This window comes from Crocuta crocuta, unplaced genomic scaffold (genome assembly GCF_008692635.1).
Source record: "Crocuta crocuta isolate KB4526 unplaced genomic scaffold, BGI_CrCroc_1.0 scaffold118, whole genome shotgun sequence".
NCBI lineage: Eukaryota > Metazoa > Chordata > Mammalia > Carnivora > Hyaenidae > Crocuta > Crocuta crocuta.
Window position 1 is genome coordinate 1,194,548 of NW_027551558.1, and position 26,078 is coordinate 1,220,625.

At 42.1% G+C, this 26,078-nt stretch overlaps 1 protein-coding gene across 4 annotated transcripts in view; it reads left to right on the plus strand.

Annotated features, from left to right (window-relative positions):
- The window catches only part of UXS1 (UDP-glucuronate decarboxylase 1), a 92,681-nt gene that overhangs the window by 27,948 nt on the left and 38,655 nt on the right, over window positions 1-26,078 (plus strand). For 3 of the 4 annotated variants that reach the window (XM_077749299.1, XM_077749300.1, XM_077749301.1), the window contains exons 4-6: window positions 865-908; window positions 6,013-6,073; window positions 17,166-17,346. In XM_077749299.1, the coding sequence (XP_077605425.1) occupies window positions 865-908; window positions 6,013-6,073; window positions 17,166-17,346 (286 nt within the window). The remainder of the gene's footprint in view (window positions 1-864; window positions 909-6,012; window positions 6,074-17,165; window positions 17,347-26,078) is intronic. The other variant, XM_077749302.1, reaches the window with a different exon arrangement.

Below are 26,078 nucleotides of genomic sequence, written 5' to 3' on the forward strand. Positions count from 1 at the left end.
ACTAAATTCCTACTCAGAGGCAAAATGGGCTTCAAAGTTTGTTAGGACTTTCAAGTGACCTTCCAGAATTTCTTAGAGAGAGGGAAGTGAGTACCTTCATCAGGGATGTAGGCAAGCGCTAGAGCAGATGCTGAAAGGGAAACCGGCCCAACTCAGATGCTGAGACTCTGGGAACACAGAGGGGGTCCACAGGCACAGATGGAGGAAGCCACACTCCTACCTCTGTGAAAGCTAGCTCCTCTGGGTTGATTTATATACCTTCTACTTAAAAAGAATTGCTTGTACTGTTAGTCAAATAATTGTAGATATAGGTATGCTAGTGTGACGTGGGCTGTGGGAGGGGATGGAGAGTCCCTCCTGTGTTTGAAGCCAGAGGTCACAGTCCTTGGGAAGCCTTTGGATTGTCCTTCTGTCCGAGCTCCCAGTGTTAAAACACAGCATTGTGGGTCAGCTCACAGCCATTCATTAATGTGCTGAGCAGATGACGTGGAGATGATGTGCAGAAACAAGAGGTTACCTTGTGGGCAGCATTTAGGAGATTCTTTAGTTCCTAAAAAGAAATGGGTGCTGTTGATCTGTTTTTGTGAGCCTCAACCACTTTGCTCATAAGTAAGGAAAGTAAAAAGTTAATTTTCTCAGAGAGACTTAAGTGTCTCTGGAAGAAGAGTTCAACACGCAGTTTATCATCTCATTCTTAACCATTGTGATTCAAATGGTCTAATTTAATTTCAGACTGGAAGTGGATAATAGAAGAAATTAAAATCAGTTTTGTATTACATGGTGCCTGTGTGGAACATCAGAAAGGGTGAAAGTGGTGGAGAACTGTCTTTGCTTCAAAAGTGATTTTGGCTATTTTTGTTTTAGATTGTTGAACCACTAAGAGAGAAAATCAGAGATTTGGAAAAAAGGTATGTGCAATTTTTTTAAGGAAAATCCTTCTATTTACTGACTTTAGAAGGTCAGTATCTGATAAAAGTTCATCTTCTGTAATTCTTTTTTTTTCAACTGTGTAATTTTATAATATGAGAGATATTAGGTGCTTTCAACACAAGAACTTTTCTCTGAGAAGGTAGATGTTTACTGTAAAATTTGATGCAGTGTTTTTAAACCTTTATTTTATTTTGCTTTTTACAAACTATTTCTGATGAAAGCTGTGGATTCTCTCTAGGAAAAAAAATTATTTCAGTAAAGTTATTGTTTCAGGAATCTTCCTGAAGCTCAGCCACACAGGTCCTACACTGAAAATCCTTCTCTGTTATCCTCTGTCAGTTCGATTTCTACAAACCCTGGTATCTAAACAAATATCCACATAAATGTTTTGGTATCGGTTTTTAATCCTGATTTGAATATCATACTCAAATATTGCAAACATTAGAAGAAAACAGGATTTAGGTATGTTGAAATCTTCCTTTTCCAAACCCTATGAATTTCTCCGTTCCTGAAAATTCATGGCATACAAGTTGAGGCTAAGCCTTACTTTCTTTTAAGTTATGCAACATGATCAGATGGTTTCTAGCGTATACTGATTAGTCTGAGGGAATTCCAAAAGAAGAAAGAAAAAGCTGGAATGTCTAAAACCCAGTACTGTATGTAAGTACCGTAAGAAATTAGGGGTCTCTTACTTGCTTGTCCCTGTACCTCAGGAAGGTTCCAGAATTGATTCCAGGTGAAGTGGCTGGGAGGGAAGAATTATATAATATGGTGGGAACTTATTTGAATCAGATTCCAGAGCAAGTTGCTTCTTACTCTTTGTCTTGCCACGTGTGGCTCTGTTGTGCCCATATCCTCTCTCTCTCTAAAACATTGGAGCTCCAGGCACTGGAACTTTTCCCTTGAGTTTATCTGGAAAACTGTATCCAGAGTAACAGGTGGGATTTCAGAGGTTTAAAAAAGAAAAATGAAAACATTGACGTTATTAGTTTTCCTTATCTTGGCATAAGTTTGGATGATATGCATCAGCATTGTATGAAACTTTATCAGCCCAGATTCATAAAAGAAGAGATAGCAAATTTTTCTTTGATTTCACTGTTTGCGGTAAATGATCACAGAGAAATAGGGTGAAGAGTCATCACACTAAATAAGTTATTTCACTTTCTTCATTGTCCTCAATTGATAGTTTATATGCAGTCTGATGAACTATTAATTTCAACTCTTGCTGGACTAAAAGTTGTTATTTTTCAACAGATTAAGCTGGTCATATAAAGTTGTTATTTGTCCTTTAAATTTTTCTTGCTGTGATTTGGGCTGAAATTATGCTACTTGTAATGTTTCACTGGATGGGAGCCAGAAATTCTGCCTTCAATAGGATTGGTATAATTTGAGAGATTTTAACTGAAACTTAAAATTGCTTATGCTAAGAAATAACCAACCAGGTTTTATGTTGCCCCCCCCCCACCAAAAAGTCCACCAGTGCTTTTCTTTCAAGAGTAATATTTATTTACGAAGTGAATCAATTGTATAACACTTCCCTAAGGCAATGACTTACACACAAGATCTCCTGAAATAGAATTTTATGATTCCTTTTGATACTTTTGTGATGTTCTTTGTGTTTTTTAAATAGAAAAGAGAAGCATGAGTATGAATACAATCTTGAAGGATGTACCAGTAACTCATTCTTTTCAAGCTGTGAGAGCCCGCTTTAAGACAGGTGCAGAGGTCAAGCATTTGCCTCTTGGGGCTGCTTTACTAGTTACTCATCCTAAACTGGTTTTGTTCTCCAGGTTGGTGAGCAAGTCAGGCAGCAGATGAGCCCGAGTTATTGTGTGTGTTAGAAAGTCAAGTACCGACAGGACTTTGTGGTAGAAATTGACGGAGCCCTGTTGGGTTTTATTTTCTTGACTGATTTGTGTGGTAAGAATGATCAAACACCCATCTTGACGTGAGCAAGATAAGACTGTAACTGAACTACATTGTCTTGATGTGCTTGTCACTTGGGGGCACAGGGACCCCCAGAATAGTTAAGGATATTTTTGAAAGGTAAAGATTATATTCATACAAGGGAAGAAATGGAGATAGTTCTCTTCGAGAAGGCTGAGTAAGTGGGTTGTGTGAGGTTTTTTTTCTCTTCTTTACTATGTGCCCCCCCCCTTTCTTAACAGTTGGATTGCCTGCCATTTGTTTAATTTCATCTCCATATCTTTAAATTTTCTGTGAATAGATAGCAAGTCATATGAGAATTTAAATTCTAAGTGAAAGCACTTCTTACCATTGCTACTTTAGTGAACAGGATGGTTAGAGTCTGGAATGGCATAGAATAATTACCAAAGGATTAATTTTGGAGACTAAGAAAAGATCCATTATTCAATTCCTGCTACATGCTGCCTCCCTTGCTTGCTTGTCTCTCTCATACTCAGAAATGCCAACTGTAGGCTTCATGTAGCCAGGGCCTTGGCCTTCTATCTTGTTTGCTTCTGTATCCTCAGTGTGTGGCACAGAATAGGTACTCATTAAAAAGTTCCCAAATAAATGAATATATGGATGAGCCAATATGCTACCGTATAGGGTTTTAACCTGCTTCAGCCTTTAAAGAAGCCTGGGCCTCTTCCTTGTCCACTTTGCCCAATGCTTAGAAAGTGCAGCAGGGGAAGACTGAATGATGTGCTGAAGGAGTTGCCCAGCTAGCACCACATCAGAGCCACCTCACACTGTCACCTCAGTTACCATGCAGTTACCTCCAGCTGTGACCTCAGAGTTACCATGCTGTCACCTTATACAGTCACAGATTACCATGTGTTTATCTCACATAGTCATTACCTCAGAGTTACCACCCAGTCACCTCATGCAGTCACCTCAGAGTTACCACACAGTCATCTTACACGACCGAATCAGAGTTGCTACTCATTCCCCTCATGTAGTCCCCTAGCTCTGTTATCTGTGACTGCCGGAAGGCAAACAGTGTGAAGTGAAGACTGAGGAGGACCCTAAAGGAGCTTTCCCCTTGCTCTTACTTCTGGCTTTGTGTGCTTGGCTTCTAAAAGGAAGAAATGAGGGTTATCAGAGAGTTTTTCCAACCTTTTAATAACTTGATCATACATATGAAATCTGAAACTTGGTTGCTACATGTTGAAGGAAAACAAAGCAAGAAGCCCAGCCGATGTTTTCTTTTGTTAAATTTTTTCTTTTATTTATTTTTTGTAGTTTATTTTTGAGACAGAGAGAATCAGAGACGAGTGGGGGAGGGGCAGAGAGAGAGGGAGACACTAAATCTGAAACAGGCTCCAGGCTCTGAGCTGTCAGTACAGAGCCTGATGCGGGGCTTGAACCTACAAGCTGTGAGATTATGACCTGAGCCAAAGTCGGATGCTTAACCGACTGAGCCACTCAGGTGCCCCGGTTTTCTTTTTTTTTTAATTTTAGCACACAGTGTTTGAAGTATGTTTATCAGTCTGTATTTCACATGTGACCTTGTGTCAGGCAGTTAATGTTTTTGCTTCAGTTTTATTTCTTTTAAGTATATTTCCTATAAGAACTGTTTGCTGTTTTCTTTCTAGGACAAATGGCATCAGTGGGCGGGTAGGGAGAGGGTCGGCCTGGAAAGAGACATTGCAGATGCGCCACATGGCTGGCTGCAGAATTTAAGACTGAGGCCAAAGTGGTGGATGTGAGGCACTCAGAGAAGAGGGGAAATAGGGCCCATGTGAGGGGTGCACGTAGCCAGTGCTGTGGTTTGCTTGGCCACCCTCCAGCTGACTGATGGAGGAAGTATTTGGAATGACAAGAAGTGCCACTTCGCAAACAAGACATCTGTCAGGCTCCCTGAAGGCTGCCAGTGTTCCAGCAGGCGGAACTTGCCCTGTTCCACGGCCACTGTGAGAACATTCACTCGGCCATCACTGTGGCGACCTGTGGTAAAGACAGTCCCTGCTGGGGCAGCCCTCTCGGGGAGGTGCTGTGGTTACCCCTTGATGGAGCAGGAAGCCCTGAGGTTCACAGAGCTCTTGGGGGCCTTGCTCTGGGTCACAGAACTAGTAAGGGAGAAGCCCAGGACTCTAACCCCTTCCCTCAGATGCTCCCACCTGCCTGCTTCTGGTTTTGTAGTCTGCAAGGGGAACTTGACCTTTTGAGAATCTGGAAGCTCTTAATAGGGGAATTCATCTGCATTGTAAAAGAAAGCCCTCCTGCCCCAAGCTCCAATTTAAGCATGTTTCCACTCTTCCAAGAGATGAGAAACACTTGCTTCAATGTCTTCTGTCTAATGACCTGTCATATTCTGTTCAGTTCAGCGACCATTAAGGAAATGCATTCTGTATCCCAGCTGGGGATGTGGAGGGCATGTGACAATGCCCCTGGCACCTCTCCAATTAAAATAATGACTGTAAAGTTGATTTCTTTGAATTTACTTAAAGCACTTTTGTTCCTAACTGAACCACTTCAAGAATGGATATTTCAAATCTGCATTTATCAACTCTCATTTGGTGTTTTATCTGCCACTTGTGCTGCCCTGCTCCCAAAACATCATTGTGGGTGGGGGACCATGGAACCTTTACCAGAGGCAAGAGGCATTAGAAGACTGTGAGAGACAGAGAGTGTTGATGCCCGGTCATCTTGTCCAGGGTCACTGGTGTAGGGGGGATGATGCAGTTGTGAAACTGGCCAGAATAAGGAAACAGGCTTAGTTTTTTCATTTCTTACCCTTGCAAGGCACAGTCCCCTGCTTTGGGTCTGTGACTTCACACGGCTGCTTTCTTCCTTCCGGATCCCCATACAGCATTGTGAGAATGCTGCCACCCCCCTTTATTTTGTGTTTAGCTCTGGCTCCTCATAGCCTGTACGTTGGTACATGTTCCCTTCTCCAGCACGGACTCTCGATCCTCAGCCTGATTTTGCACAAGGAGCAGGCTGCATATTTCTTGAATTCGAATGAGCCAGGAGCTATTTGGTTCCTAATGCCTCATTGGAATGGATAAAAGGGGCTGACAGTAATAATTCCACAGTCTAGCCTTTGTATTGTTGGTAGTAGAGAAAATCCTCATAGGAGATGTTTGACTTTTCTAATCTCTTCATGTTTTACAGCTTCACCCAGAAATACCCACCAGTAAAATTTTTATCAGAAAAGGACCGTAAAAGAATTTTGGTAAGTTTGCACATCTGATTAATATTTGTAATATCCAGATGCTTGCTTTTTTTTTTTTAACATTTATTTATTTATTTAGAGAGAGAGCGTGAGAGGGAGGAGCAGAGAGAGAGAGAGAGAGAAAGAGAGTCTTAAGCAATCCCAAGCAGCACAGAGTCTGACATGGGGCTCAATCCCATGAACCATGAGATCATGACCTGAGCCAAGATCAAGAGTTGGGTACTTAACTAAATGAGCTACCCAGGCTCCCCAAGAAACTTGCTTTTTAAATAGAGGTATAATTTGCATACCATAGGTCATCTGTACAGAATATACAGTTTACTGGTTTATAGTGTATTCACAAAGTCACAACATCACATTGTAATTCTAGAATGTTTTCATCACTTCAGAAAGAAGCCCCATCCCCATTGCTGGCCATCTTCCTCTCAGCTCCTGGCAACCAGCGAAACTACTTTTCTGTCTCTCTAGATTTGCTTGTTTTGGACATTTCCTGTGAATGAAATGATAGAATACGTGGTCTTTAGTATCTGATTTCTTAGACTAACGTTTCTGAGGTTCGGTCTTGCTGCAGCACAGATCAGTACTTCATTCCTTTCTGTGGCTGGATAATATTCCATATTTTGTTTTTCTATTTATCAATTGATGGACATTTGGGGTTGTTTCTGCTTTGAGGCCATTGTGAATAATGCTGCTATGAACCCAAGGTGTGTTTAAGTTTTTTGAAGACATAACTTTTCGGTTTTCTTGGGTGTATACCTAGTGCCATTGGCTCACGAGACTAATCATGTCCCATTGAATTGTCTTGGCACCCTTGTCAAAAATCAACTGACCATAGTGAAAATATTTATTTCTGGACTCTTAGTTCTGTTCCATTGATCCTGTCTGTCCGTATGCCAGTACCACTGTCTTGGTTACTGTATGTTTATACAAAGTTTTGAAATTGGGAAGTATGAATCCTCCCACTTTGTCTTCTTTTAATGTAGTTTTGACTATTCTGGATCCCTTACAGTTCCTGGGGAATTTTAGGATTAACGCATCGATTTCTTCAAAGAAGCCATCTGAGATTTTGTTACAGACTGCATTGAATCTATAGATGACATTGGGCATTATTGCTATCTTCACAATCTTGTCTTCTGATCCTTGAGAATGGTGGCGAGGGCAGGGGGGCTTTCTGTTTATTCAAGTCTTCACTAATTTATTTTAACATTCTTTTTGTTTGTAGTTTTCAGAGTATAAGTGTTACACTTCTTATGTTAAATATATCTGAATGAAGTGTTTTATACTTTCTGGTGTTAGCATAAATGGATTTGTTTTTTAGTTCCATTTTTCTCCTTTGTATTGCAAGTAAACAGAAATACAGTAGATTTTTGTATTTTCTTATATCGTGCAACTTTGCTTAAAATTATTGGGTTCTAATAGTTTCAGGTAGATTCCTGAGGATTTTTTAATATATTGTACAAGATCATACCACCTGGAGTTACAGGCGGTTTAACTTCTGCCTTATCAATATGACTACTTCTTGTTTCACTTCCTTGCCTAATTGTCTTGGCTAGAATCACTAATTAGAATCCCTAATACAGTGTTGAATAGAATTCTGAAGAGCAGACATCCTTGTCTTGTCCCTCATTTTAGGTGAAAGCTTTGTCATTCACCATTAAATGTGATGTTAGCTGAGGGCCTGTCATAGATGTCTTTTATCCAGTTGACCAAATTCCCTTCTGCCTCTAATCTGTTCATTTTGCAATCAGTCTTGCATATCTGGGATAAATCTCAATTGGTTAATGTATGATCCTTTTTAAAAAAATTTTTAACATTTATTTATTATTATTAAGAGACCTTGAGAGAGACAGACCATGATTTGGGGAGGGGCAGAGAGAGAGAGGAAGTCACAGAATCCGAAGCAGGCTCCAGGCTCCAAGCTGTCAGCACAGAGCCTGACACAGGGCTCAAACCCATTAATCATGAGATATGACCTGAGATGAAGTTGGTCACTTAACTGACTGAGCCACACAGGCACCCCTGTATTATCCTTTTTTTATATATTGTTGGATTTCATTTGTTAGCATTTTGTTGAGGATTTTTAGACTGGTATTTTTAAAGAAATTTTGGTCTGTAATTTTCCTTTTTTATGATGTGTTTAGCTGGTTTTGGTATTAGGTAATACTGACCTCATAAGATATAAGTAGAGAAATGTTCTCTTCTGTTTTTGAGATGCATTTGTGAATATTTGCTATTAATTCTCATTGAAGGGTTTGGTGAAATTCACCACGAAAGTTATTTGGGCTTAAGCTTTTCTGCTGTTAATTTTTTTTAACATGATTAATTAAATCTCTTGCTGTAGATCTATTCAGATTTTCCATTTCTTCTTGAGTTAGTTTTGGTAGTTTGTATCTCCTTAGAAATTCCATTGCTTTAGCTGCCTACCCTGAGTTTTGGTGTGCTGTTTCTTCATTGTCACCCATTTCAAAATATTTTCTAATTTTCCTTGTAACTTATTCTTTGATCCATTCGTTATCTAGGAGTGTGCTGCTTAAGTTCTGCTTACTTACGTATTTCTCAGATTTTTTTGTTCTTGAGATCTAATTTCATTCCATTATAGTCAGAGAATTTACTTTGTTTGATTCAAATCCTTTCCTTTAAAATTTACTGAGACTTGTTTTATGGCCTAGAATATGGTCTGTCCTGGAGAATTGTTCATGTACTCATTTTTTTTTTTTAAGATTTTATTTTCAAGTAATCTCTACACCCAGCATGGGGCTCAAACTCACAATCCTGAGATCAAGAGTTTCATGCTTCACCCACTGAGCCAGCTAGGCACCCCTCATGTACTTTTGAAAGGACTGCTATTGAGTGTTCTACAGAGAAAGACATCTGTTAGGTCTAGCTGGTTTTCAGTGTTTTTCAAGTCTTTTATTTCCTTGTTAATCGTCTGCATAGTTCTGTCTATTATTGGGCGTGAGATGTTGATGCCTCCAATTATCGTTAAAATCTCTATTTCTTCCTTTAATTCTTTCCACTTTTGCTTTGTATATTCTGGGTCTTTGTTGTCAGATGCATAAATGTTTATAATTATTATTATATTCACTTGATGGATTTTATCATTATAAAATGCCCCTCTGTCTCTCTTAACATTTTTTGTTTTAAAATTTATTTTGTCTGATACCATCAAAGCCACTGCAGCTTTCTTATTATTTTTCTATGCTGTATTTTACATCTTTTTACATTCAACACATGTATCTTTCAGTCTTCAGTGTATTCCCTTAAGACTTTATATAGTTGGATCCTGTTTTGTTTTGTTTTCTCCCATTTGACAATCTCTGCCTTTTGGGTGTTTGCTTAATCCATTCACATTTAATGTTATGACTGACATGGTTAGATTTATAACACATTTTATTTTGTGTTTCCTGTATGCCTCATATCTTTGCTTCTCTCATTTTCCATTCTTTTCTTGTGCATTAAGTAAATTGTTTTTTATGTGTAATTTGAATTCCTTTATTTTTTTACTATATTTTAAAAATTGATTTTGTTACTATTCTAGGCTTACCATGTACATCTTAAATTATGATGCTCTACTTCAGATTTACACTGAATTCCAGTGAGATGTAGACCTGCCACTCCTACATAGTTCTACCTTTACCCCGCTTATGATATTATTTCTATCCATTTTATGTATTCAGTTCATGTTACAAATCCCATAATACATTGTTATAGTTATTTTATATTTATATAATTTTGTATCTTTTAAATAAGCTGAGTGAATAAAGGAGAGTAAAGATATATTTACAGATTTTGTTATATTAACATTTTAATTACCTTGTCTAATTTCCTTCATTTGTTCCTGTGGGTTTGAGTAAACTTTTGATGTTATTGCCTTACTACAATACAACTTTGCTCCCACCTGCTCTCTTCATTCTGTTGTCAGATATATTTCTGTATTTTACAGGGCAAATAATACAGTAATATACATATTATTTTATATAATTGTTTTGCTCTGATGGTGGTGGTTAAATATACATAACACAGTTTTTCATTTTCACCTTTTTTTTTTTTTTGAGACAGAGAAAGCGTGCTGCAAGTGGGAGTGAGGCACAGAGAGAGGGAGAGAAAGAGTCTTAAGCAGGCTCAGAGCCTGTGCAGGGCTTGATCCCATGGCCCTGGGATCATGACCCAAGCTGAAATCAAGAGTTGGATGCTTAACCTACTGAGCCACCCAGGTGCCCCACATTTTAGCCATTTTAAGTATATAGTTCTGTCGCTTTAAGTACATTCACATTGTTGTGCTATATACAATTCAGTCTTTAAATCAATTAAGAGTGGAAAGGAACAAGTGCAATTATATTGTCTTTAATAATTACCTAATTATTTGTTCCACCCCCTTTTGTTTCCTCTGTGAGAAATGCTCTCTGGGATCATTTGCTTTCAGCCTGAAGAACATCCTTTAGTATTTCTTGTATGGCAGGGCTGCTGGCAATAAATACTCTCATATTTTGTTTATTTTTAGAAGTTTTGATTGTATATAAAATTCTCGGTTGGCAGTTTTCATTCTGCACTTTGAATATGTTACCCCACTGCCTCCTCCATTATTTGTGATAGAGAGTCAGCTGTTAATCATGTTGGGGTTTCCTTGTACTTGAATCCATTTGTCTCCTGTTTACTTTCCAAGGGCTGCTGTCACAATTACGAGCTCAGTAACTTAAAACAAAAGAAATTGAATCTCCTCCAGTACTGGAAGCGAGAATTCTGATGTCAGGGTATTGGCAGGCCCATGTTCTCTCTGAAGTTTCCAGGAGGAAATTGTTTTATGCTTTTCTTCTAGCTTCTGGTGTTGCTACTAGTCCTTGATTCCTTGACTTGTAGATACATCTCCTGAGTCTTGGCCTCCTTCATCACAGGGTGCTCTTCCTGTGTATCCCAAACTGGATTCAGAGTTTACTCTACTCCAGTGTGACCATATCTTATTTCCAAATAAGGTCATGTGCTGAGATTCCAAGAAGGATATAACTTTTGTAGGACAGTATTTTAACCACGTACAACTACTTCCAAAACTTTGTCTCTGATTTTCAGCATTTTTACTGTGATGTGAGTATGTGCTTCGTGTTTGCATTTCTCCTACTAGGAGTTTGTTGAGCTTCGCGAATGTGTAGATTCATATGTTTCATGAGCTTGGAGAACTTTTCAGCCATTATTTCTTCAAATAATTTTTCCATTCCTCCCTTTTTTCCTTTCTGGTGCTCCCATTATGTGCCTGTTGGTAAGTTTATTGGTGTCTCATACTCTGGTCTGAGGCCATTTACTTTCCTTTTGTTTTTCTCTCTGCTCTTCAGTTTGCATAAACTCTCTTGATTTATCTTCAGGTTTGCTGGTTCTTTCTTCTGCCAGATCCAATCAGTTGTTGAATCTCTCTAGTGAATTTTTCTATATTTGTCAACCCCCAGATTCCCATTTGTTCCTATTTTTTAAAATTTTTTAAATGTTTTATTTATTTCAGAGAGAGAGAGAGAGAGGGAGACAGCATGAGCAGGGGAGGGTCAGAGAGAGAGAGGAGACACAGAATCCGAAACAGGCTCCAGGCTCTGAGCTGTCAGCACAGAGCCTGATGTGGGGCTCGAACCCACGAACCGTGAGATCATGACCTGAGCCAAAGTCGGATGCTCAACCAACGGAGCCACCCAGGTGCCCCCTCATTTGTTCCTATTTTATAATTTTTCTCTTTTTAGTCTCTATTTACTTCTTGAAGCATGGCTTCTTCCCATTCTGTGAACTTATTTATAACAGCTGATTTGAAGACTGTTAAATGTGGCAGCTGGGCCTGCACATAGGTGGGCCTGGTTGTGCTCCCTGTGTTCAGGTCACATATTCCTGTCTCCTTGCCATCTCAACATTCTCTATAGAAAATTGGGTGTTTTAGGTAGTATATTGTAGCAACTTGGGATAATCTTCTCCCCTTTCCCTAAGCCTTATTTCCTTTTTGCCTGTTTATCTGTTGAGTATCTTAGCTGGTGTCTTTCAGTGATGTGTGTTGCCTGGAGTGTGAAGCTCTGAGGGCCGCGGCTCAGAGGCAGCCTTGCGGATGGACACAGTCACCCTGGGATGGCAGTGGTTCTAGCAGGGCTCTCCGTGACCATCTTTTAGCTTGATTTCTCTGTTAAGCTATCTGCCTTGTATGGTATCACACCAACTCTTTAGGCTCTAGTAATTGCTAGTTGAGCAAACTATGCTTTAATCAGTGCTTTGCCTTATAAATTGCTCCTCAGTATGATCCAGTTAAATTCTGGAGCCTTTGCAGAGGTCAGGTTTTAGGTCAATTGTTAAGGTTTCTTCTGACCCCAGGAGGGCTCTTAGGTGTGTCTTTTCCTGGTTCTCTCTACTAAACTGGCCAGCCTGGCTCAAGCTTGTTGTTCTCAGAGAGCTACCAGGCTCCTTTCTGTTGCTTACCACTTAAAATCTCCATTCAATATGTTTGAGATCACCTTTATGCTCAATGCAATTTCTCTTTCAAACTAAGTTTATACCACTGCAGGGAGCTGTGGAGCTCTGTGTTTTTAGCAACTGCCTCTGTCCCCGGGGGAAAATCTCTGAGTTACTGCTATGGAGCTGGAGGAGGGAGTGACATTCCTGCTTACAAGCAGGGGGCTGGGCAGGAGCAGTGCCACTGGTCTTCTTGCCTTGCATCTCTGGGTGTGGAATCCACTCCTTGACTGAGCTGGGGCAAGGGTGACCACAGTCCCATTATTCATTTATTCACCACCTGCCATGCCTGGGGTAGAGCTTCTGCTTTGGGGGGTGGGGCTGGAGGAGGAAGATATTAACCACTTGGCTCACACCTCAGGAATTTAGCCTGTGCAGTTCACAGCTGGAAAGAACCAGAAATGCCTGAGGCCTGCCCTTCCTGGTGAGATATCATGATCTTTTTTGACTGGGAGCTCCATTGTTTCGGTCACGCCTAACACTCACCCACTCTGAACTCTGGGTTTGAAGAGTGGAAGGAGGGAGTGGTCCATGGCTCAGGTGTCACAGATTCTTACTGAATTTTTGTAGATTTTCTTGAATGAGTGTTTCTTCATTTGCTGTATACACTTAGGACAGTTTCCAAAGACTTTAACTGGTTAGGTGTTTGAAATAATCCTCCCCAGTTACGGTTTTGCTAGGGACAGGTCTGTGGAGCACCTCACAGTGCCATTCTGTAGGAACTGCTTTATATCTGTGACCTTGATATATAAGTGGTTGGTACACAAGGTTTTCTGTTCTTTTACCTGTTATCTAGGCTATAGGACTACTTATCCCAAACACCCAAGTCATACTCTTAAATGATTGTTAAATTACTTATACCACATATTCGCCTTTTCTTCTGGAAGTTATAGAAGACCTCCTGCCTTTTTAGATGGTTTACATAAATCTCACCCTGAGCAGACTCTAAAGTCTATTACACTTGTACACCATCTTATTGGGTTATTTCTACCATATCAAAAATGTGTAGGCATTTAAGCATGAGTTGAGAAATACATCCACATCTTCAGCACCAGAGAAAAGTTATTTTTTTTTTATCTTTCTACTACGACATGTCAGAGCAATCAAAATATTTATACCTTACCCTAATATGTGAACCCTGCACAGTCTTGCAAGGGTTATGATTACTTCTACGTGGGATGACCTTCCTGTCGCTGCTGTGTATTACTGAATTTATTTCACTTTACATGTAACCGCAATAAATGGACTGAATGTGCCTCACTCATCTGCTGGCTCATAGGTTAAGCCACATTTCAGAGTCATCTGGTGCCGTATTGTTGCTAAAACCCAAAGCCTTTTCAGTTATTATTGATGCCTTAGCACAGAGAAGAGGTTTGTTCAGAAAGGCATTCTTCTTGCTGACTTACTGAGCAGCATGAGTTTGAATGCTGCTCTTGAACTGGACCACTGTTCGCTGCCTATGAGCTCCCACAAGAGCAGAAGTACAAGCAATTGAGATGAGCTCATAACTGCAGACTCATGCAAAGCTGGGTGGAGCCCCGTCAGCTTCAGTGTAAGAGGTCTCCTGCCCTTTCTTCCTACTATCTTCTTCAGCGTTGGCTCCTTGTTACTCAGAGGGTATGGCTGGGCTCGGCAGCTACTTTTCCTGAAGAAGCTTGTAAGTGATGGGCTTCTGCCAGTTTTGTTTCTGTTTGAAATGGCTTGCCTAATGGGCTGAAATTGATTAGGGAGAGACATTGTATAACCACCCAACTATGTTACATAAATCTTTAAATATTTTCTATAGAAAGGAATTATTCAAGAAAAACTGTTCAAATGCATTTTAAGCAAGGCTAAGGTGTTTCAAGCAATTTTATGTCATCACTAAAACTAGTGAAATGTTGGAGGCAATTGTGTATAATTTAGTACACCGCATTTATGCTAGCTGAGTTGTGGCTCAGTTATTTTAGGTGTGGAGATAAAGTTAGCATGCTACAGAACGTCTTAGTTTAAGAAACATTTGCGTGTAGAGGGGCGCCTGGGTGGCTTAGTCGGTTAAGCGTCCGACTTTCCGACTTTCGCTTAGGTCATGATCTCGCGGTTTGTGGGTTCGGGCCCCGCGTCGGGCTCTGTGCTGACTGCCAGCTCGGAGCCTGGAGCCTGTTTCAGTCTGTGACTCCCTCTCTCTCTGACCCTCCCCTGCTCATGCTGTCTCTCTCTCCTAGAAATAAATAAAACATTTAAAAAAAAAAAAAAAAAAAAGATTTGCGTGTAGATACAGAGTTACATTAAAGAGGTTAGATTTTTGGGGTGCCTGGGTGGCTCAGTCAGTTAAGCGTCCAACTTTGGCTCAGGTCATGATCTCACGGTTCGTGGGTTCGAGCCCCTCGCTGGGCCCTGTGTTGACGGCTGGCTCAGAGCCTGGAGCCTATTTCTGGTTCTGTGTCTCCTTCTCTCTCTGACCCTCCCCTGTTCATGCTGTCGCTCTCTCTCAGAAATAAATAAAACAAAAAAAGAGGTTAGATTTCTTTTTAAAAGATATAATTTTTCTGATTTATAAACTGTGGGAGGCTTGGGAAAATGCAATGAAATGAAGGCAAAATAAAGTGAATTTTCGTCCCCTAAGTTAAGCACAGATAGTGAGCTAGATTTGGAATTTAGTTATCTTTCCCCCAAATTCTCTTTTCGAATCATTGTTTAGATATACAGGTAAAATGTAGGGACACTAAAGATAAAACACGAACCAGACAGGTCTGCAGGTAGTGGAGAGAATATGAAATTAGGAAGGCTGAGTTTTTTCTGTCATTACTGGTGACCTAGGGACCTTGGTCAGAAATTGAGTTCCTCTGAGTGTCTGTCTCTTACCTCAGAAGCAGAAAGGATTTAGGAAGTGGTGCTCTCCATAAAGAATGAATGCAGCTGATTGAGAGCTATTGAGCATCAGGACTTTACAACCATCCACATTCTCAACTATTATTCAGCTGACCCTTGAACAGCTCAGGGCTGAGAAGCACCAACCATCCACCCCCAACACAGGCTGTCGACAATCTACGCGTAGCTTTTGACTCCTTTTGCTTGCTGTTGACTGGAATCCTTACCATAACATAAACAGTCGATTAACACTTATCTTGTGTGTCATATGTATTATATATAGTTTGTTCTTAAAATAAACTAGGGAAAAGAGAATGTTACTGAGAACATCATAAGGAAGAGAAAATATACTCATAGTGCTGTATTGTATTTATCAAACAAAACTCTGCATACAAATGGAGCCGTGCACTCACACCCGAGTTGTTCAAGGGTCATCTGTGTTTGTGATTTTCATCAGAGCATGTGTAAATGTCTTGTTGGTGCTGGTGGCTGGCATTTCTCCCCTGCCCCTTCCCCCAAATCCTCCTTCTTCACCCCAGGCAGCTTTGCCCTCCCTTGTGGTCAACATTGGAATTACGTGTCAGATTTTATCTGAACAAAGGGCTTCATGGCAAACTAAATGTTTTAAAACCATAGGCCTAGGGGCTTTTGTGCCTTTTTCAGTGAAAGAATTGGGTTTTTTTTTTCCCTGTTAATTCTTTCAGTTTGGAATAGAGAATGCAGAACGGAGAACAGAACGGGGCAGAGAACGTAGTTTGACTTCACTAGTCTGCTTTCTGAGTTTGTTCTTCCTACTCTTTCCTCCTAAAATTACAGCGTGCTGTATCTGGCTCTTCCACTTACACCATTTAATTTGAAGAAAATATTTTTATTACTTAAAGCTGTGTTTTTCAATCGTGATTGCTTCTTCAAGTTTTGGAAGGACGGCGTTGCTGGCCCTCTGCCCCCCATAGCTGCGTTGTGCCCGTTGGGCCCGTGAGCGGACCCCACACAGTGTTTGCACCCTTACTCAGACATTGACCGAACGGTGGACCTTAATCAGTTAGGGTTTAGGTCTGCAGACGATAGCTGTTGCTTATTCATTTGTTCTCATAACCAACGGGAAAGATAGTAGTTTTTATGAGTTTTTTATGTCCAATTTAAAAGCCACAGAGGCGCCTGGGTGTTTCAGTCAGTTAAGCCTCTGATGACTCTCGATTTTAGCTCAGGTCATGATCTCGTGGTTCATGAGATCGAGCCCCGTGTTGGGCTCTAGTGCAGAGCCTGCTTGGGATTCTCTCTCTTCTCCCTCTCTCTCTGCCCCTCCCCTTCACTTTCTCTCTCAAAATAAATAAACATTTAACAAAACCAACCACATATATTACTTGGTAGTTCACCAAATCTCTCCATGTTCTAATCACATTTTAAAACATTCTGAAACTTTGCAGGAGTGTTAGAATGACACAAGTGATGTTCAGTGTCTCATCCAGCATAAAATAAGAACCTTTTAATGTGAAATTCTCTGTCAGAGGGTACATTTGTAACTACTTTTCTGTACCAATATTTACTGGGTGGTAGCTTAAGTTTTTAGGCTGCTTAGAAGTCAACAGTGGTAGAAATCAACTCGTTCTAGAGGAAGAGAGAGGACACTGCCCTGAAACTTTTAGTGTCCTTCTTTGCTCTCCTTCCAAGTTCTAAGTTGTGGCTGTACCAAAGGCATATCCCCTTGAAGCTGGTTGTCACTGTGTCCTCTTGTGCTTTCTCTGGGGATGGTCGGCACCCTGTCCTGGTGCAGATAACTGGAGGAGCAGGGTTCGTGGGCTCTCACCTCACGGACAAACTCATGATGGATGGCCACGAGGTGACTGTGGTGGACAACTTCTTCACGGGCAGGAAGAGGAATGTGGAGCACTGGATCGGCCACGAGAACTTCGAGCTGATTAACCACGACGTGGTGGAGCCACTCTACATCGAAGGTGAGCGAAAGCGCACATCGACAGCGCGGTGAGCCTGGTGGGTGGGCACCCCAGAGCAGCCGACCTGCCTGGCCACAGTGAGTTTTGGCTCTGCCTCTTTTCTGAAGTTAAAAGAACAGTTTTAAAGTTTCGTAAAAGAACGGTTACGGCATTGTGGATGTTTGACTTCACTGTTCTGAGCACCCCAGCTTTGGGTGTCGTGATCTGTTCAAGTAGGGCTTGTGTAGGGCACAGCCCTTCCCACTGCGTGACATGTCAGACGGCTGCCCCACTCATATGAAAGGACTTGTTGCTTCGTGCAGGGCGCTAGCTGGTGTGGACTGCTGCGTTAGTGGTGAAATTCCACATCTAAGAGTCTAAAGCCTCCAGTAACTTTGCCACTCCACAGACTTTGCGGGTAGTGGGCTGAATGGTGGTCCTCCAATACATACATCTTAACCCCTGGAACCTGTGAATGTGGTCTTATGTCAGGGAAGGTCTTTGTGGGCGTAATCAAGTTAAGGATCTCACGAAGAGTTCAGCCTGGATTACCCAGGTGGGCCATATGGAAATATACATATATTTATTTATAAGAGGTGTCTTTATAAGAGACAGAATGGAGAAGACACAGACACATAGGGGGAAGAGCAGGTGTCATGAAGCCCAAGGAAGGGATTGAAGCCATCCAGCCCCAGGCTGAGGATCACCTCAAAGGCAAGGCAGGATTCTCTCCTACAGCCTTTGGGGGAAGTGTGGCCTTGCCAACACCTTGTTTTCTAGAGCTGTGGGAAAAGGAATTTCTGGTGTTTTAGTCCACCTGGTGCATGGACTTCAGTCACAACAACAGCCACAGGAAGCTGGTACAGGGGGCCTCTGGTAGACGTTTTTCGAGATTGTGTGAGGTATACTGTACTCCACTGGGTGCTTGGCTGGCAGGCCTCCATGGACCACTGGACTTGCTGTTCATTGTCATTTAAGTCTGAACAGAGCCCTGGGAGGTAAATGATACCGTCCCACTTTGATTATTTATGGAAAACTAGAATCAAGTCATGGCCTACCCAAAGCCATAGGGCTATTCAGGGGTGGAGCCAGAATTCAGCCTTGGCTTTCAGGCTCCCAAGTGCCTTCATCACCTACTCCTCCTCCTGCTGTGGGTAGTGTCACATTCTACTTGTCAGTGTTATCAAGTCGGGGACATTTTCCCATGTCTACATAATGCAAAGTATCTTGGGCTAGTGTAATTGCTGAACAGTATTATATTGGCACACCATGTTCTGTTTATTCCTACCCTTAAAGTTCTCTAGTATTTTATTGTAAGTGTCTTTGAATTTTATTTCCTCAATCAAGAGTTCAAATACAAATTGTGCCAAATGCTGATCTGTTTCCTTCATTGTTTGTTGGGGTATGTATCACTAACACATTAGTGGCATTGAGCATTATCTTCAAAAACTACCAACAAAATAGTTTGCTAATTTCATAGAAGACCCATTGTTCTCTGGTGACAAAAAACAATAAAAATAAAAAGTTAGATTTTCTAACATGTTAATTCACAAAAGACGTCTAAATAGTTTATTTTACCTTTTCAAACATTTTTGCTTTTTACATGAGCTCTTCATAATAGGGATGTTAATCATCTGGTATAAATTTAGCATCTGCCCCTCCTCCCGAATCTAGCTTTTGCCTTTCATTCTATTGACATTTTGTAATGATAGTCTCACTCTGTTTATTTACCCTTTTGCTATTCTATTTCTTTTATGCTGTAAGAGTTCCGAGAATAGAGAAATATTCAGCCATGGTATTTTTGGTTTGTGTGATTTTGTTGTTGTTGTTGTTTTCTTTTTCAACATTTAATTATTTAATCTATCTGGGATTATTTGGGGGCTAGGCTGTAATTTGTAAAGTGAACCAGATGATCTAGGTAACAGATAAATTGGCTCACTTTCCCGCTACCTTGATCATGGGGTTGCTGTGAGGGTTAACTGAGGTCATCATGCGATGGGCAGAATTGCCGAGTGCAGTAGTCAACATGCTGCAGTGAAAGGCCCTGCTGTTGGATTGAGGTCATGAATCAGCTGGTATGATATCAAGATTACCTGGGGTTATGTGGATGGGGCCACATAATCACACGAGTTTTTAAAAGCAGCAGCAGTAGGTGGCAGAGCCAGTTGGGGAGATCTGGCAGAAGGGATGCCTCAGAGAGGCAGTAGGGAAGTCAGGAAGATTCAAGGTATGAGGAGGCCTCCACCCACCGCTGCCTCCTTTGAAAGCCGCAGTAGTGAGCCAGAGCCCGCGGGCAGCCTATGGTAGCTCCCTGCCGATAGGCAGCAGGGAGACAGGGACCTCAGTGCTACAGCCTCACAGAACTGAATTCTGCCAACAACTTGAATTACCCTCTGATGGCAGGAATGTAGCCCTCCCTGCTGACACCCTGATTTAGCCTGTAAGGGCAGAGCAGAGAACCAGCTGAGCCACACCATGCCCGGCCTCTGACCTGCACACCCACTAGATGATAAATGGATACTTTTGTAGCCTCTAAGTCTGTTAGGGCATCAGTAGAAAACTACAGGGCTTAGCACAAGGGCTGGCCCACAGTAAGTGCTCCCAAATAATAGCTATTATTATTATTATTACTCTTTCCCCTGTTTTGCACATGGGAGTAAACATTTCTGAAATGAAACTACTGATTACATAATTTGAGTACTACTGAAAAACCAAAACTTAGTAAATATGGTACATTGGTAGGTAAATTACCTGCTTTGCCTCTGGGCTTTGACACCAAAGCTATTCGAGGCCATTTCTACAGCTTCTGGAAGTAGACTGTGTGGAGGACACATGCATGAACACACTACATGGGCTCGTGAGAAGGGTTAACAATTTCTGTCCTTTGCTGGCAGTGGGAGTGGCACCAGTGTGGGAGAGCAGAAGACCTCTGTCTACCTCTGTAGTCTAAAGCCTGTATTTTACTGTCTCCAGCCTTAGCCCACCCCTTCCCCAGCCACCCTGTCTCACTTCTTCTACCCCCACAGTGCCCCCCTGAATCCGAGCCCCTTATGGGAAGAAGGGCACCGTTTGAACCTGCATGTGGGTACAGTTGTGCATTTCAGAGGGCATAATCCTTCCCCCCTTAAATCAGATACAGCATGAATTTAACCAGATGAACTTAATTTGATTTGCCTCCTTTCTTCGCTGTTGCGTTGTCACACAAAGGATGACCTAATTTAGTGCCCCCCTGAGTGCCTCATCATTGCCTTGTATACCGGTGCCTGCTGTAGTTCGCTTAGACTTAACTTCAGATTTTCCTCAGATCGAGTTTTATAGCCTGTACTCACCCGAAGTGGCATTACCCCTTGGTGTAGTCTGTATGCAGATCTTTTTTTTTTATGTTTATTTATTTATTTTGAGAGACAGAGACAGAGATAGCACTAGTGGAGGAGGGGCAGAGCGTGAAGGAGAGAATCCTAAGCTGGCAGCACGGAGCCTGACTCAGTGCTTGAACTCAGGAAACTACGAGATCATGGCCTGAGCCAAAACCAAGAGTTGGATGTTTAACTGACTGAGCCGCCTAGGCACCCCAGTGTACACTGATCCTTTATCAGTGATGAACGAGTTAATATGTCCTGTTGATGTCATACATTATTCTCTTCCTTTGCTTGGTAGAATGTATTACAAAGTATGTACACCCAGCGTTTAATATGTAACTCTACTTTTTAGTACCTTATTCCCAGTAAGAGAAATTCCAGTTGATCTGATATTTACACCGTAGCAGGAATGTTCTTCAGCTTTCAAAAACATTACATGGGGTTTGTTTTGGTTTATTTGTTTCTCTGGGGCTGGCAAAATTTTGGACATTATAGTCCAAACTGTATATAGTTTGGACATAGTCCAAACTGTGTATAACACAGTGATGTCACTTAATTTGGCAGTGTCCTCATGGACTTTCATTAGTTTCCCTTCAGCACATTTTCTTCCTCTTGTTATTTTCAGAGTATAACCATTATGTTTCAGAAGCAGAGGCATTAGCCATTTAACTATTGTGAGAAATTAACTATTGTCTGGACTCCGAATGTGGTGCTGGAATTGGGAGGGAAGAAAGTGATTGCTGTACACCCAGGGTGTGCAGGGCAGGGCAGGGAATGGAGTACCAGGGAATTTGGGGACTGCTATGTAGTCATAAACCATAAAACTGACTTAGACCAGAGGTGCTGTGTCACAGGGGTTACATCAGAGGCCTCTGCATTGTCTGGGCTACATGGTAGAAAAGAGATACCACTGCTTTGGAAGGAATTACAACTCACTGAAATAACTTGATCTGGTTTTATGTTGCCTTAAAAGAACTCTGGATTTTACCAAATAAAACATTTAAGTTTCAATAGGTGAATCTCTATTGAGCTCTGGAAGAAGTAAAGTTAATTCTTCTTCTAGCCCATATGTTTAGGACGTGAGGAAGTTTCGGAGAAGCAGGAGTTGGTGGGTAGCGGGGTGTGTCTGGGTTTTGCGAGGGAGATCCCAGGCCGTGGAGATGGTGAAAATGAGGTGCAGGGTTGGGGCAGCCCCCTCGTGCCCGCCTGGAGGCCTGGCGGGCAGGTGTTGGCCGTGGCTGGGCTCTGTGAGAAGGGAGGATGTCTAGAGAAAGAGCGTTGTGACAGTGGAGGCAAGGGTTAAAGACACACAGGAAACCAGGCCCTGACCCTGGAGGTTCTTCAGAATGGAGCAGACACTGTTGAAGGAGGATGGATGTATAGACAGTCCCCAACTTAAGATGGTCGACTTAATGATTTTCCTTTCCAGCTCTACAGTGGTGTGATCCCAGTACGTATCCGGTGGAAACCACGCTTCAGAGTGTTAATCTGGATCTTTTTCCAGGCTGGGGACATGCAGTCCTGTCCTCTCGTGATGCCGGGCAGTGGCAGTGGCCACAGCTCCTAGTCAGCCAGTGATCACGAGGGTCAGCAGCTGATACATTTATAGCCACTCTCTGCTTTTGCTTTCAGTACAGCGGTCAACAAGGTACAGGAAATATTCAACACTTCATAAAAAGAAGGCTTTGCCCAACTGTGGACTAATGTAAGTGTTCTAAGCATGTATAGGACAGGCTAGACTAAGCTGTATGTTCAGAAGGTTATTTTATTAGCACTTCCCCATCATATGAATCTCCTATGGTTTTATTGATGTGGCCTCAGGTGTCTGCAGGTTTCCAAGTATGGGGCCATTATGAACCTTGCTTGAGAAAGCCGCCCCATGTACACATCTAAGTCACTGTTGTCATTGTCTTAGACTCATGTCCAGGCTCCTGATGTATACAGCCTGGGCCCCTCCCAGAAGCTGTCCCAGTTTACTGGTCCACCATCTGTACCAGCAGGAACCTTGAGACCAACATTTCTATAGAAGGCAGAAAAAGACACAGACGTCCATTGCGTCACGGGAAGCCTGTTCCTAGAACATGCAGTACTCGTAAGAGGCCCAGGAAAATGAGAGCAGAAAATGACAGTTGCAAACACTTAATGAATACTCACCGTGTTCCAGGCACTACTTTAATCACTGTGTATAATTAACAGATTTCATTCTTTCAACATATGGGTGAAGTAGGCATTTATTATCCTCTTGTACAGGTGAGGGAGCCCGTGCGTGGAGCCCTGTTACCCACCTGGTACCCAGGTATGGAGATCCTGTGCAAGGCCTGGAGGGGTGGGCACCAAGATAGGGAAGACCAGAGAGGCTGGACTGTCACACCCAGAAGCCCCGGAGCTGATCAAGAAAGGTGGATGGAAACTCTGTTTGCCATTGGCATCGGGTCTGTGTTGATGTAGATATTTGAGGAGTGCTGTTCTGATTAGAATATTTTTGTTGAATTATAAGGTAGAAAATTTTTTCTCCCTTGCAGTGTTTGTTGCAAATGTAAACATAAGATGCAGAGGCTGCAGATCCGAGACCCCTGCTCTGTTTAACATGGAGCCGTGGGGAATTCTGCAGGGAAGCTCTGGCATCATAGGTGTTCTCACCATGGTGTTATGACGGTGGCCCCTTAGTGCTCATAGGAGGTTCTGCAGGCGGTGCGGCTGGCTGCCGGCTGTGGGAAATTGACAGGCGGCGGCACTCACCATAACTTCAATCCTGGGGCTGAGCCAGACCTCTGGCAAGCACACCTCCCTTTGCATTAAGTCAGTATTACTTGATATGAAATGAAGGCAAAATCCCACTGTTTGAGTTCTTTGTGCCAAGAGAAATTTGGTCTTTACACTAAAGCATTACATATCTTCTTAGATCCTGTTTTCCATCATAAATACTGGTGTTGGGGGACAAGAGTTAGGCTGCATGTTCCATGTTGCAGAGAGGGACACCTTGTGCAGTGTTTATGCTGGGGCTCCGGCCTGACTGCAGGGAAAGAAAATGTGTAAGGAGTATATTTATGATGGGGTTCTACTGTATGCTATGTGATCGCACAAGTTCACAGTAAGAACCAGCCTTTTGTTTTATTTTGTAGTTTTTCCAAAGCTTCAGGGTGCAACTCCTTACCAGTCAAGTAAGGTGTGGCTCTGACACAGGGAGGTGGTTGGACTGGGCTATGCTAGGAACTTATGTAAAAAAAAAAAAAAAAAAAAAACAAAAAAAAAAAAAAAAAAAAAACCTCCAGGAGATGTAAACATTCATTCCACTTTTATGTGGATTTCCCCTTTGGCAGATCACACTCAATTTTTTGTCTTGGAACCTGAACGATTTGGGGTTTCTCAGGAGTCATTCACTTTCTACACCTTATTCCTTCTGTATTTATGTATCATCTGTGTGGACTGTGGGAACAGTGAAATTCATCTTGAAACCATATAGAACATTAGTTTGCAGTGAGTGTAGTTGCAGTATTATTTTCAGAATTCGCAGTGGGACCGAACAAGCCTCCACCGTACCCGACCCTTGGCTCATCCTCTTCCCAGCATGAAAATAATGTCCTGTGTTTTGGCAGGAATGCTGTTTTGAACCTATTTAAGGAAATTCTATGAAAACGGAAAACACTGGTTTACTTTACTGTTTCCCTTCCTTGATCATTAATTCGAGCTAATCTTTTAGGGCTCATTTCTTAGGCTCCTATGTTTCTGGCCATGATCACAGCTCATGGCCCTGGAAAGCATGACAGGGTCGCAAGATGGTCACATGGTAGTCAAGTCCAGAGGCACAGCTCCAGCAAATGAGTGGGCATGCCTTTCTCTCTGCTTTTTTCTCCCAGCAAATGAGTGGGCATACCTTTCTTGCTGCTTTTTCTTCCTCTCCCTCCCCTCAACTTAGACTTTTGAATGCCATGCCCATTTTTGGTGTACATTTTGATGAGGCAATTGACATTTGTTTGAGGGCTTTTCTCCCCCTCTGGGCTGTGAGGGTTAACTTTGCTGTTCTGATATTATTAATATTAATTGGTACTTTCATAGCATCTCTCATTCTGATTATTTATGCTCTTTCTAAAGTCCCCCCTTGCTCTCCTCTTCATAATTCCTTACCCAAATAGTTAGTCAACAGCCTCCATTGTGTGGTCCTTTTTAGGACCAGAACCAGAGTTACTATCATTAATGGTTACAGGCAGAACATGTTCTCATAGGAAGGAGGGGCTGTTGGAAATGCTGATTTCATAGGATTTCAGGGTCTTCTTAAATACAGTGCATCAGTATGGCCACTTAGGTGCCGTGACTACTTACTAGCATTTCGAAGAGGGAAAGGAAACTGCACTCAGGCTAAGCTACAGATGTGAAAAAACAATAGAGCTGATGGAATAGCCTTTTGGATGAGAAGGCCCCAGTCTATGGCTCCTCTCTTCACTCAGCTAACTTTTAGTGAGCACTGTTCCCATACTGGCCCTGGCCAAGGTGCCATGTAAGGGAATTTATTTTCCATGGCAAATTCCTAGGTCTAGCCATTCTGATGGCATTAGGACTGCTCTGGAATCTTTATTCGGGTGTGCTTATAACTAACAGGGGTGGGCTGCCCTCCTTGCAGAGAGCAAAGCTGTGTGGTGATCTAAGGAAGAAAAAGGATTGCTTCGAGTGCTCAGTGAGCTTTTCATCTGGTGAAAAGGATGTGTAGGAAGCACTTGACGAGGCAGAATGCAGTAATTAACTAGTGGCACAGGCAGCCAATGGTGAGAGGGATTATCTCCAACCAGAGCCCACAAGAAGGCTCCCCACACAAACATGTCTGAATTGAGCCTTACAGGAGATATTTTGGATCCTGCATATGTGAAGGAGATGGAACAGATTAGAAATGTTTGCATCTTCTATTTGATGTCAGAACTTACGAGGGATGTGCTCTCAGGGTACCCTTTGCTCCTGTAGTCTTCGATGCATTGGAGACCTTCCTTCCTTCACTGCATAGGTTGTCACCTCAAGAGTAAAAGCAGTGCTTAATGATTTCTTCTGTGAGATCACAACCAGTACCCTTGATTTGCATGGTCTTTGGGGAGCACGTGGCAGCTGCATCTGCGTGAGCAGAAATCCTGACGTAGCAAGCTCAAGTTCCAGGCACGTGGGAGTGTGCTCTCTGGGGTGGCACTCAGCTCTGAAGGTCTGGCCAGATTTATTCCATGTGGATCTGGCCCACTTCTGTCCTGAGAGAGGCAGTGGGGTGTGATGAGGTGTTTTATAAAGAGGAAATGCAGGGGCATCTGGGTGGCTCAGTCAGTTAAGTGTCCTGACTCTTGATTTTTGGTTCAGGTAATGATCTTGTGGTTCATGGGAGCGAGCCCTGCACTAGGCTTTGTGCTGAGAGTGCAGAGC